Source organism: Hyaena hyaena, unplaced genomic scaffold, assembly GCF_003009895.1.
Source record: "Hyaena hyaena isolate Hyena2069 unplaced genomic scaffold, ASM300989v1 scaffold_275, whole genome shotgun sequence".
Taxonomy (NCBI): Eukaryota; Metazoa; Chordata; class Mammalia; order Carnivora; family Hyaenidae; genus Hyaena; species Hyaena hyaena.
The window spans coordinates 693,806-706,793 of NW_024080908.1; the positions used below are offsets into that span (position 1 = coordinate 693,806).

Consider the following 12,988-nt stretch of genomic DNA (forward strand, 5'->3'; position numbering starts at 1 on the left):
ACCGGTATGCCAGATGGGATTTAAAACTTGAGTTTTAGATCTCCTGATCTACAGAACTGGGTAAATACTTAAATTCTACACTTATGATAAAATGGCCATGAATATTCCTTTCTTAAATAGTAGCTCCTTGGTGTCTTTTAAGTGTTTTTCAGCTTATAGAGATTTTATTTACACCCAACTTTCAGTGCTGGGCTTGAGGTGGATAATTAGGAACTAAATGTCTCCACCTAGTGTTTGCCAGAAACTGCGTAGGTAGTGCAGAATTTGGATTTAGTAGACTTTGGCCTTTGTCTTGCTCACATTTCTGTGAGTTCATATGACTGAGTGCTACAAGTCACTGAGTGATCCAGCAGCGTTGGGGATGGTCATGGCCCTTGGGCACCCTGTCCCCCAGATTCTGGCTCCACGGGGACAGGAACTCTTACTTAGGGATGCAGGGTGGCCCGGAGAATAGATTCATCTGCAGGATCCCACCCCCCACGACCTCTGTGCCATCAGATGATTGGGAACAGCCTTGACCCATAATGGAAGCTAAACTATTAAACCAAGTATGGATCAAACAAAAATTTAGATGCTTAGCAGTGTGCCGTGGAGTATGGAAGAATTAAAGAAGTCAGATCCTAAAGTCCTTATGCCCGTAGAGTGGAATCTAGGTTTTAATAACTTCACTTGTTCATTAATTAACTTCTGAAAAATTTATTTCACCCTTGTGGGCAGTGTCCTGTTTTCTGGGGGTCTGTGAATAAACACTGTCCACTGAGTTCATGAATTTAATTGACACTCATTCATCACCCTCTTGTGTCCTGGTACTGTTTTCTGGGATGCAGATATATCCTATTTCTTGATCTTGAGGAAGGCATGGCTTAGCCGGAAAGTACACAGCCAGTCGGTGGCAAGCGATTATAGAGGCTTGCAGATTGTCGTAGTGACCACACCAATGGCCCGCCTTGGGCGCGTACAGGACATGGACCCACAAGTCTTCGACGTGGAGAAGATAATTCAAGGATAAGCAGGAGCCCACCCAGCAGATGGTGGGGGGGGGCACCCCAGGCATAGACAAACACAAGTGCACAGAAGTATGGGAGAGTAGGGCGTGTTTAACCTGCATGTGGGAGAGGGCCAGAAATAATGTGCAAGCAGAATTAAAGTGGACTAGCCATGAAGAGCAGTGTATTTTTGTACGAAGTTTACAGATTTTTATCTTTTTATTGTGGTAAAATAGAACCTTTTCCTTTTCAACTGTTCTTAAAACAGCTTGAGGACACTCACGTACAATAGTCACATCGTTGTGTAACCATCACTGCCGTCCGTCTCCAGATCTTCCTCAGCTTCCAGAATGGAAAGTCTGTCCCCATTAAACATCTCCTCCCCCTCCTCTCCCGCCCCCCATCCCCTGATAAACACCATTCTGCTTTGTCTCTGTGCATTTGACTACTCTTAGGTACCTCGTAGAAGTGGGATCATTCGATACTTGCTCCTTTATGCCAGCCTAGATCCTTGAGCGTAACATCTTCAACTTGACACTGTAGCATGTTTTATCTGTTCATCCGTCGATGGACACTCAGGTTACCTTCACTTCTTGGTTATTGGCAGTAATGCCTCTTAGGTATGTAGATGTCCTTCAATTTTGTATCTTGCCACCTTGGTAGTAATTGATGGATATTCGCAAAAGGGCTTCCATTAAACCCCCGTTGGGTAGAGGTGCTTACGGTTATGGAGATGGGTTCTCACTCTTGAAGCCAAGACGATGGGGGGAATATGATTAAGATGCCCCATGGCGCTACCAGAGCTCACTTTTCAGTTCCCTGCAGTCGTTCCCAAGAAGTGGAGCGGACTCATTCTAGAAGGGCACTGGCCACAGCCTAGTGCAAGCCGAGGCCTTGCCTGCCAAGAGCATCACCCCCAGCGTTTGCAAACAGAATCTCTTTTCCTGACGGGGTTGCCCCTGGGCACCTTGTCTCGTGGCTGTAGGCACGGTGGGGACAGTGGGGAAGAAAGAGGGGCAGAATGGATTTCCTGGTGAACATGCGGGGCCAGCTTCTGGTGTCGCTGGTGAGAGAGCACGTCAGTAGAAAAACTGTGGGTACACAAGGAACCAAAGACCCTGTGAAAAATCCAGGGAGCTAGACATTGTCGTGGGTGTGGACTGTCGTGTGTGTTGTTGGGGGCGAGGTGTGGCCCCAACCCTTCCCCTGGTCCTGGGAAAGTCCTTCTATTACTTCTGTTTCTACAGTACGTCCTCCGCCCCAGGGCCGGGCTCATCCCTTCACTGAGCATGCTCAGTTGCTGCAGACCTTCTGCTTCCTCTTTGTGGGCCCCCAGGGGTGGGATGGAGACACACGGGGTCAGTTCCAGGAGCTGGGGGAACAGGGATGCATCGGGGACTCAGGATATGCTCTGTTCTGCAGCTGCCCTCAGCCTTCCAGCAGTGAGAGTCCTCCTGGTTCCTGCCGGACCTGAACCCCTCCCTCTTCCCAGCTCCCCATTCGTGGGCCTCGCCGGTTGGCACAGAACTCTGGGTTGAGCCCCTGGCACGTCGCCACCGTCTTTCTAGTCAGAGGTTAGCATTCCAGGACTTGGATTGTTCCATTTCCCCAAAGGTCAGGTCCTGGAGGGCCTTCTCTGTCCTTGCTGGGGGAGCCCTGGCTGGCACAGCAAATCTATCAGGCCAGCCTGGCCACATCTGGGGACAGCCAGGCTTGTTGGCACGGACTCCAGAGCTGGCATGGGCTTTGCGGGAGGCTGGCCGGAGCCGCAGACGGTGCCCCCGACTGAGGTCCCGTGTTCCTCAGTCCCCAGCAAAGCCTGCGTGGACCAGATTCCCGCCCCTCGGAGCAGCACAGCCGGGGGAAGAGGAGGGCTTGTCCCCTGTGAGCCCCTTCTCTCTGTTCTCCTGGTCACTCTCATGATCTCTCTGCCTCCACATCCATTTTCTCCCCTCCAGCGAGCACAACAAAACACGGTTGTCCAAGTAAATTGCCGTATAAACAAACGGTTGCATGATAATAAATATTTAAGCATTTTCAGATACTCCATTTCCTTTGATTTCCGTAGTTTCCGACAGGACTGCAATCTGAGTCCTTCCTCTTCAGGCTGGAAGGGATTTGGAACATCTGACCACCCAGCAGGTGGGATCGATGCAGAATGTGTCCCACCCAAGGGCCCTTGTAGGTGGCACTCTGGTAGTACTGGCAGCTGTGACGGGGCCTATGTCATGCCTGTCGTGCCGTCTTTGGAAGCACTCCAGAACATTCTGCCAGCAGTTGTAAGGAGGGACACCTGTGTTGTCACTGTCACTGAAGTTAAAAAAATTTTTTTTTTAATATTTGTTTATTTTTGAGAGAGACAGAGCGCAAGCAAGAGAGGAGAAGAGAGTAAGGGAGACACAGAATCTGAAGCAGGCTCCAGGCTCCCAGCTGTGAGCACAGAGCCTGACACGGGGCTCGAACCCACGAACTGTGAGATCATGACCTGAGCCACAGTCATCACCGATGGAACCGCCAGGCGCCCCAATGTCACTGAGGTTCTTCCACAGCCATTTGGTCATGCGGTTCCATGTAGCCTAGAAGGTCTGTGCCCACGCCTAGAAGGTCGTGCACAGTGATTGACTTCGAGGCTCTTTTCTGTCCTGAAGAAAACATTTACTTGCATCTTCAGCTCTTAAGATCAGGGTATTAAAAGGCCTGGCTTGTCAAAATCACGATCTATAGGAATAATGTTTCAGATACACAGGCAGGGTGCTGGCCGGCTGCCTCTCACCAGCCCTGGAGTGTGGTGGGGGATCCTTGATTTTTAAAAACCTCCCACAGACCGTGGAACCCATAAGGAGGTGGACCAAACAAGAAAGACGTGGTCAGCTACCAGATGCTTCTGGAAATAGAGGACCTCCAAGGTGGTTTAGCAGGCAGTGTGCTCTCTAAAACTAGACTGGGAGGGGCACCTGGGGCTCAGTTGGTAACACGTCCGGCTTCAGCTCACGGTCGTGATCTCATGGTTTGTGGGTTCGAGCCCCGCATCAGGCTTTGGTGCCTACAGCTTGGAGCCTGGAGCCTGCTTGGGATTCTCTGTCTCTATCTCTCTCTCTCTCTGCCTCTCCCCCACTCACGCTCTGTCTCTCACAAATATTGGAAAAAATTTAAACAGTAGGGTGCCTGGGTGGCTCAGTCGTTGGGAGTCTAACTTCAGCTCAGGTCATGGTCTCATGGTTTGTGGGTTTGAGCCCCGTGTCGGGCCCTGTGCTGACAGCTCGGAGCCTGCTTCGGATTCTGTGTCTCCCTGTCTCTCTGTGCCCCTCCCCTGTGTGCACTGTTTCTCTCTCTCTCTCTCTTCCTCTCTCTTTCTCTCTCTTGCGCACTTTCAAAAATAAACATTAAACAAATGTTTTTAATAAAATAAGTAAAACTAGGGCTGGGAGGGTGACACGCTGCCTTGCGGACGTGGGCACTTAATATTTCCTGCGTTGGTATCACTACTGGGAAAGCAGAAGGCGGCAGTGTGTGGAGTGCGTCATCTCGTGGAAGAAACCAGACAGTGAAGCGGGCAAGGATTGACCAGTATAGGGCAGGTCTCGTCCACGGCTGGTGTTTGTGGGGCTCTCCGGCTCTTTCCTCCTGCCTCAGTTCCCTGAAACGCACCCCTCTGCACACCTCTGACTGGTGGAGCAGCCCTCATTTAAGGACTTGGCTCCATGGGAGGCACCGCTGAAGGTTGTGTTTAGGGAAAGTGCAAGTGAGTGGAGGTAAACGTGGGTGTGGTCAGGTTCACCGAGGAGGCACAGGGCCAAAGGCGGCCCTCCCACCTGGGTCATTTCCGGTGACTGAGCGCCGCACCGGAGCAGGGTCCACACTCGGGGGACACACTGCAAATCCCAGCCCGGTCCCGAAGCACATGCCAGGCACACTCCGGCCCTCGCCAGCCCACGGCTGCTGCCCTAGAGCGGGACGTGGCGTGGGGGGGGGGGTGCTGAGGGCCTGTCCCGAGCCACACTCCATGTGACACGCTTCTCCGCGCCCCCACACACACTTGCCTGGAAGCAGAGTCGGAGCCTGATGCTTGCGTCCCATGTGGCCGCTGCTCTGGTTTGCTTCTCTCTCGAGCCCTCTTGTAAGGAAGGATGGCTGTTGACCGGGTGGGAAGAGGACCTCCAGGCTGGAGGTGGTGTCTGTTGCTGTCACCTGGAAACTCAGACCAGCGATAGGCCAGAACCTTCACTGGCGGTATAAAGAGCAAGATCTTGCTTCAGTAGGGTCGCGTCCCTGTCCACAGGAAGCAGACAGCCGAGGGCGTCAGCACTGACCACAGCAGAGTAAGGTCAGCTCGGATTTCCGTGGAAGGGACAGGCTGCAGGCAGGGTGGGAAGCTCTAAGTTGAGTCCTTAAAATCAGAGTATTAAAAAAAAATTTTTTTTAATGTTTATTTTTGAGAGCGAGAGAGTGAGCGAACAGGAGAGGGGCAGAGAGAGAGGGAGACACAGAATGTGAAATGGGCTCCAGGCTCTGGCTGTCAGCACAGAGCCTAACGTGGGGCTGCAGCCTATGGACCATAAGATCATGAGCTGAGCCAGTCAGACACTTAACCAACCAAGCCCTCCAGGTGCCCATAAAATTGCAGTATTTAAAGGCATCACCAATGGAGTGGAAGGTTCTGGATTTCTTTTTCTTTTCTTTCTTTTTTTTTTTTTATTTTCAAGTTTATTGATTTATTTTGAGAGAGAGAGAGAGAGAGAGAATATGCCATGTATGTTCCATGCTGTCAATGCAGAGCCCGATGCAGAGCTCAAACTCATGAATAGGAGACAGTGACCTGAGTTGGAGACTTAACATACTGAACCACCCAGACTCCCCAGGTTCTGGATTTCTGAAGAGATTTTCAAAGTAGGTTATGCTTTCACCATGTTAGGTTGGGTTAGGTTCATTTCTTTCCCACGCTAATTAATTAGGTTCTAGACATGCAGGCGAGGAGCCGAATGCAAGCTTGGCTGGTGGCATGATGGAGGAGGGTGTTGAGCCTAAGAAGTCCCAGAGGAGAGTGGCTGTGGGTTGGAATAGAGGTCTTGGCCTTGAGTCTTGTATTATTATTCACCTGCAGCCCAGATGTTTCATTAGCTTGCTAGTTGATGCCACCAAGTTGGGGAGCAGATGAAAATAGTATTAATAAATCAGATAAGGGCTCAGAAGGAAGTTTAGGGAGGAGAACGTAGACTTATACCAGCCATTACCAATGTCTACATATGCAGAAGAAATTGCTACGAATGGGCAAAATATCACAGGGAAGATGTCTGGGATTGAGGAGGAGGCCAGTGTCCCTCAGCAGTGTAGGGCTCTGGTGGAAGCAGCCATACCGGTTGTGAGGTCGTGCCCTCCCCTGTAACTATCCTCAGTCAGATCCTTGCTAGAATATTCTAGAATATTTCAGGGTAATAAGGCTAGGGGTAGACTTGGAAGCTGACCTACAGATAAACGAATTTGGGACTTGAACTTGGAATCACTTACAGTTCATAGTTTTTTAATATGTAAAAATTCCCGATTTGAAGACTGTACCAATTCTTTTTAATCTTCACTGGAGATGGAGTCAGGTTTCTAGACTTTGGGTACACACAGGAAGAACCTGGCTGTGAATGTCATTCAACGTCAGAATGACGGGGCGCCTGGTGGCTCAGGTGATTAAGCGTCTGACTTCGGCTCAAGTCATAATCTCATGGTCAGTGGGTTCAAGCCCCGCGTCGGGCTCTGTGCTGATAGCTCAGAGCCTGGTGCCTGCTTCGGATTCTGTGTCTCCCTCTTTCTCTGCCCCCTCCCTGCTCATGCTCTCTATCTCTCAAAAATAAATAAACGTTAAAAAATGTTTTTAATTAAAAAAGTAAACATCAAATGAGTTTTTGAGGGAAGGTTCTGGTTTCTGATGAGATTTTGAAAGTGGGCTCTGTCTTCATCCCGTTAGGATGGATTGCCTCCATCCCTCGGTTGTTGCTGATGGCTGGGTGCCGACACCCAGACCCCCACCTGCTTTTATGCCCCCGAGAAGCTCCGGAGCTCCCTCTGCCCATCTGTGTCCCTCTTTTCTGGGTCATGGGCTAGCTGGGGACGTGCAGGTGCCCTGACCTAACTGGATTGTGCTTCTTTCTCTCCTCTCTTGCAGTATGAGTTTAAAGCCAAGAACATCAAGAAGAAGAAGGTGAGCATTATGGTTTCAGTGGATGGCGTGAAAGTGATCCTGAAGAAGAAGAAAAAGGTAAGTGACTCTGAACCAGAAAGCAGTGAAGAAGGGAGCATGAGAGGTAGGCGTGGGGTGCCTTTTCCTTCTAGGCCACTCTCTGGATGGAGTCCTTCCTCATCTAGGGAGTGGGCTGCCTGGACCAGCCCTGGTGTCGAGAGAAGTGAGGCAGAGGCCCATGGCCCAGGCAGCCGATTGGCTCCACCAGTCCTGTGTCCCGTGGGTGACAGGGCCCACCTCCTGTCATCCTTGTATTTTGTTACTGTACCTTTGAGTCTTGATCTCAGGAAATACTTTAAATTCAAGCGATGACGGATAAGAGGGTTTGGCGGGAGTGGACGAGGAAGCTCCATTAGCAGCTGTCCCCTTCTGTCCCAGGAATGACCCTCAGTCCTACCTGAGGTGACACCCAGCCCCATCGTGTGTCCTGTTGCTGCCACTTCAGCCCATCTATTTGAATAGTCCTTCAAGACCCATCCGTCGAGGGGCGCCTGGGTGGCTCAGTCGGTTAGGCGTCCGACTCCAGCTCAGGTCATGATCTCGCGGTTCGTGGGTTCAGGCCCGGCATCGGGCTCTGTGCTGACAGCTCGAAGCCTGGAGCCTGCTTCGGATTCTGTCTCCATCTCTCTCTGCCCCTCCCCTGCTCGCTTGCTCTCTCTCTCTAATAAAAACATTAAAAAAAAAAAAGACCCATCCGTCGCTGCTGTTCAGTGTGCAGGAAGGCTGGGCCGTGGCCAAGGCAGGAGGAAAGGAAGGAGGGACTGAGCCATGTGGGGGGCATTCCTGGGAGCTGGGGTGAGACAAGCGAGTGTGTGAGTGTACGCTGCTTAAACACATGGCTGTTAGTGGGTCGTGCTGTGGGAGAATGATGTTACCCTGGGAAGAGCGAGGTTTCCATATTGGCAGAGGGTAGAGTGTATGTTTCAAGAAAGAAACGGAAAGGGGCTTGGTTGATGGAGGATATATGAAGAATCTACTTGTTTCCTTGTTTCTTGACTCTGCCCATACCTATTTTAAAATTTATTTATGATAGCTTTGCTTCCTATGTATCGATGGTAGCACCATTTCCTGGGGATGTTGAATACAACTCTCAAGCTACCTTTGGTTCCAAACCTAAGATGCTGTTAATCCAAGTGGGAATCAAGGCAGACCTTGAGTCCGGGGCCTATGAAAGTAAAGACAAGGGCATGGTTGTAGGTGTCGTGAGCTTGGACAGTCAAGTGGTTGAGAGGGGTGTTGAAGGGTGTTGGCAATCCAAGGATCTAAATCTGCTCCATGTCCTCAACAAAAGACATTACCCAACGTATGATTAGACAGCACGCAGGCATGGGGACTTGACTGCTTCCTCAGGTGGCCCATTTTTCCTCTGGACAGCTGGACATTTACAAAGATCTCCCATGTAGGGGCGCCTGGGGGGCTCAGTCAGTTGAGCGACCGACTTCAGCTCAGGTCACGATCTCATGGTTGGTGAGTTCGAGCCCCACGTCAGGCTCTGTGCGGACAGCTCAGAACCTGGAGCCTGCTTTGGATTCTGTGTCTCCCTCCCTGTCTGTCCTTCCCACTCTCAGGCTCTGTCTCTCAATAATACATAAATGTTTTAGAAAAATTTAAAAAAAGGTCTCCCATGTATTAAAACTTGTTCTCATATGTTCCCTAAATATCTTTAAGGATGGTTCTAGAAAGCATTATGGCCGTGAGGTCGGAAGCACGTAGGGGAAAAAAATAGCACATGATACACTGTTTGTAAAGAACACTTTAAAAGGTCATGAGTAGTAGGGAATTTGTAATAGCTTATTATATGTTTTTGACTTTATACACGACAGCGGGACGACAGTCCTCATCTTGTTCTTGCTCCAGGGGTCTCTTGTCTGCCCCTCCCCCGCTGTACATACGTGCACACAGTGGTTAACCGTCCCACGGGTAGACACCTTTAGAGTGCTGTGCTCCTCTTAGGAGTCCCTGAGCAGGAGAGTGGCTGAAGCAAGCAGAAGCCCATCAGGGGGTGGTGTCCCTGGGCCCCAGTTAAATAAATCCCAGATGACAGCCATGTGAATTTAAAAGTGAGATGGGTCGTCTGGGTGGCTCAGTCGGTTGAGTGTCCGACTTCGGCTCAGGCATGATCTCATGGTTTAATTCAAGCCCCACATCAGGCTCTGTGCTAACAACTCAGAGCCCGGAGCCTGCTTCCAATTCTGTGTCTCCCTTTCTCTCTGCCCCTCCCCTGCTCATGCACTGTCTCTCTCTCAAAAATAAGTATTAAACATTAAAAACAATCTTTTAAAATAAAAGCGAGAGATACCTCAGAAAAAAACATGGGTCAGGGCAATCTAAGTTTATGATTGTGGCCGCCAGGCTGAGTCACAGGTTGGCTGTTGTCACATGTGCCATAGAGCTGTGCTCAGCCCTCCGTGGAGGGTGAGGGTGACCCATTGGCTTAGCACCCTCGGGTTCTACTCAACGAAGTAATAGTTGTGGCGTGAGGGCCCTTTCTACACCACAGGGTGCTTCCCCGCCCGTTTCATCCATCCTTCATGAGACCTGCTGGACACGTGATTGGCACCCATGGTCCCCAGCCCCCCGGGGAAGACAGCCACCCGCACCGCAGCCAGACACCAATCGGTCGGCCTTTCCAAGCCCAAGCCTCTCCTCCCGTGCGAAGTTAGGAACCTGACCAGATGCTGACCCGCACTGACAGGGCTCCAAAGAGTCTGATGGGGAGCCCAGCCCGCCGGTTCCTTTATTCTCTCCGAGACGTCGAGTGGTTGCCCGGACCAGAGGCTCACGTTAGTCCCACGAGCCTGAAAATCTGGGTTCTCTCTACGGGAGGCAAGTGCCATGGGAAGGCAGGTTGTTGGAGGTGCCCTGGTGAGCCTGGAGTGGAGGGGTCCGCTGACCGCCTGGGGGGAGTGTTTCCTCCTGTCTGGCTCAGTGATGAACGGGCCCCCAGGATGTTGGGGGGACCTTGTCAGGCACGTGCTGTCCGTGGGTCTGTCCCACAGACTCACCACTGACTTCGGTACCCTCTAGGCATGGCCCCCTTCCCCCATCACGCACACTTCTGTCATCATCTTTCAGTTGGGTTCTGTTTCTTAAAATTTAGTTCCTCAGCCACAGTAGGAACTAGCCTTTTTTTTTTTTTTTTACTTTTTAACATTCATTTATTATTGAGAGACAGAGACAGAGAGCAAGCAGGGGAGGGGCAGAGAGGGAGGGGGACACAGAATCGGAAGCAGGCTCCAGGCTCTGAGCTGTCAGCGCAGAGCCTGATGTGGGGCTCGAACTCACAAACTACAAGATCGTGACCTGAGCCAAAGTCAGATGCTCAACTGAGCTTCCCAGGCGCCCCTGTTAGGTTCTGTTTCAAGGTCTGCTGTCGCGGGGCCTCTTCTGTCCCTTTCGGGCAGCCTCTTTTACCTCTGATTTGATCCCTTATGATGGAATTTTGTGGTTTTGCCCTTAAGGGACAATCTTATTTCCCATGTTGCTGTACCCCTCACAGATTACGTACCATATGCAGCATCCCCACCCCCCACTCTACCTGGGAAAAAAATGACGTCAAAGAGTCTTAAACATTTTACCCGAGGTCACACTGCACGTCAGGACACCTGTGTGCTGAGTGTCCCCTGGCAGAGAAGCTGGCCCCCGTCCCACTGGGTAATGAGAGCTGAGCTAGAGAAGCGTCTTCCCCAGGGAGCCTGTGGGCCCTTGTGACTCATTTTGAAACTCCATCCCTGGTAATTGCTGGTGCAGGTTCCCCTCCAGCTGGCCTGGGAAAGAGGTGATCTAACTGGTCTTTCCTCGATCTGCTACCTCTGATACCAGGCTAGGGAAAGAGAAGGCTTCGGTCTTGTGCTCTCCCCGCCCGCCTGGTTGCAGGCGGAGAATGCCTGTAATCCCAGCGATGACGTGTGCTGCCTCCGACAGATGCATGCGCGTTAACAGCCACCAGCCTTTGTGTCGGCTTGTTCCCACGTGGCCGTCCTCTGCTCTCGGAGTGTGCTGTTACTGCCTCGATGTCTGTGCGCCTCTCTGTCTCTAGAATTGAGAGGGCCCGGGTATAGAGGTGCCCCACTTGTCTCCAGGGAAATGGAACAGTCTGCAGATTTGGGTGACAGCCGTCCTCATCAGGTCAAGAATGAGAGCTCTTGGCAGCGAGCTGAATGTGTAGAAGAAGTCCTGGCTGATACTCAGCCGTGGGCACCGGTCTAGGGACAGCCTGACATCCAAAACTGACAAGTCTGTGAATGTGCTGCAGTCGTCCGTCAAAATGTAAACACATTGATTTAGACAGAGTGCGAATGGGGGATGGGCAGAGAGAGAGGGAGACACAGAGTCCGAAGCAGGCTCCGGGCTCAGAGCTGTCAGCACAGAGCCTGATATGGGGCTCGAACCACAAACTGTGAGACCATGACTTGAGCTGAAGTCAGACGCTTAACCAGCGGAGCCACCCAGGCGCCCCCAAACACATTGATTTTTAACTGCGTTCATCGGCGTGCTGGACAGAGCCCTTGGCTGAGGAAAGAAGACCTGGCTCCCAGTCCTGGCTCTTGGCTTCCTCGCTGTGTGGCCGTTGGCAAGTTGTTTTGCCTTCTCGAGCCTCAACTCTGAAGAGTCATATTAGGTGATGACTTTCACGTAGCCAGCTGGAATATTCTGCAGCAGGTCTGGAACCGTGCTCTTCGCTGCTCACGTACATCTATGTGGGTCACCTGTACTTACTTAGGTCCTTGAAGCCGACTGAGTTACAGGTGAAGCAGACCCCACAGGCCAGGTGGGTTTATGGGTTGTTGCTTCCTGATCCTCTGAGGTCAAACGCTTCCCAAGGCAGCCGCCCTACCCCGGCCCACCGCCTGTCTTTGTCGGGTGAATGGTGGAATGCATCCTGGCAGGGGTGGGAGGGGAGAGGCGTGTGATTACAGGGATTCCCTGCTCTCCCAAGAACTTTTTAAGGGCAGGGGCCATTGTTGTCAGCTCAGCACTTACTCGGGCACCTGGCACGTATGGTGTGTTTTCAGTTGTTGAGGCTGTTGGCCAGCTAGATGAGTGAACAGGATTTGCATGGGGTGACGTCCTCAAATCAGGAGGGACTAAATACTTAGCAACTGGATCAAATGAAGTCTCGTTTGTTACTTTTGGCCATCACATTCCCCTCCCTCTTCCTCCTCCTGTCAATTTGCGCGTTTGAAGAAACAAGGGCAAGAGACTTTCCCAAGCTTAGAAAGGCCTCAGTGGAAGTCATTACCTCCGGTGGAATTGTGAGTAGGATTTGCTCAGTGACTCTGGTCTGCAATACTTGATTCTAGTGTAGGCGATAGCCAAATGTTTTGTGATTCTCTCTCACTGAGACGAAAGAAAATATATATCTTTTTGGTTAGATTAGCAAATGTCTAAAAAGGCTGCCATCTTGAACTGATGCCAGTAGATAATGATTCTCAAATTGCTGTGACTCTTGGTTTATATTTGTGGTGTGAACCCCACTATTAAGGGGCTTTGTCATCTTCCAATCAGTACATTTCCTTCAACTCCCAGCCAAACCCAAGTAATTAGCTCTGCTGTGTATATAATGATTATTCATTATAATCCTGGAATAACACTGTAGCACTCTCTGCTAGGGAGTGGACTTCTCAGTAAGAAGGATTAGTCTTGAACTTCGTCCAAAGGATTTTTCTACAGAAGGACATGAGGGGGTCTCAGTTTCGTGTGGTTTCTCCTCTAAACCAGTAACTTAGTTGGGATCTCCTAAGGCAACATTCTAGAAAGGCTCCATCGTTCTCAT

General features: G+C 51.0%; 1 protein-coding gene across 2 annotated transcripts in view; it reads left to right on the forward strand.

Moving 5' to 3' along the window:
• CUNH1orf226 (chromosome unknown C1orf226 homolog) overlaps positions 1 to 12,988 on the forward strand; it is a 308,187-nt gene that overhangs the window by 209,190 nt on the left and 86,009 nt on the right. For both annotated transcript variants that reach the window (XM_039245966.1, XM_039245967.1), the window contains exon 3: positions 7,138 to 7,230. In XM_039245966.1, coding sequence (XP_039101897.1) covers positions 7,138 to 7,230 — 93 coding nt within the window. The remainder of the gene's footprint in view (positions 1 to 7,137; positions 7,231 to 12,988) is intronic.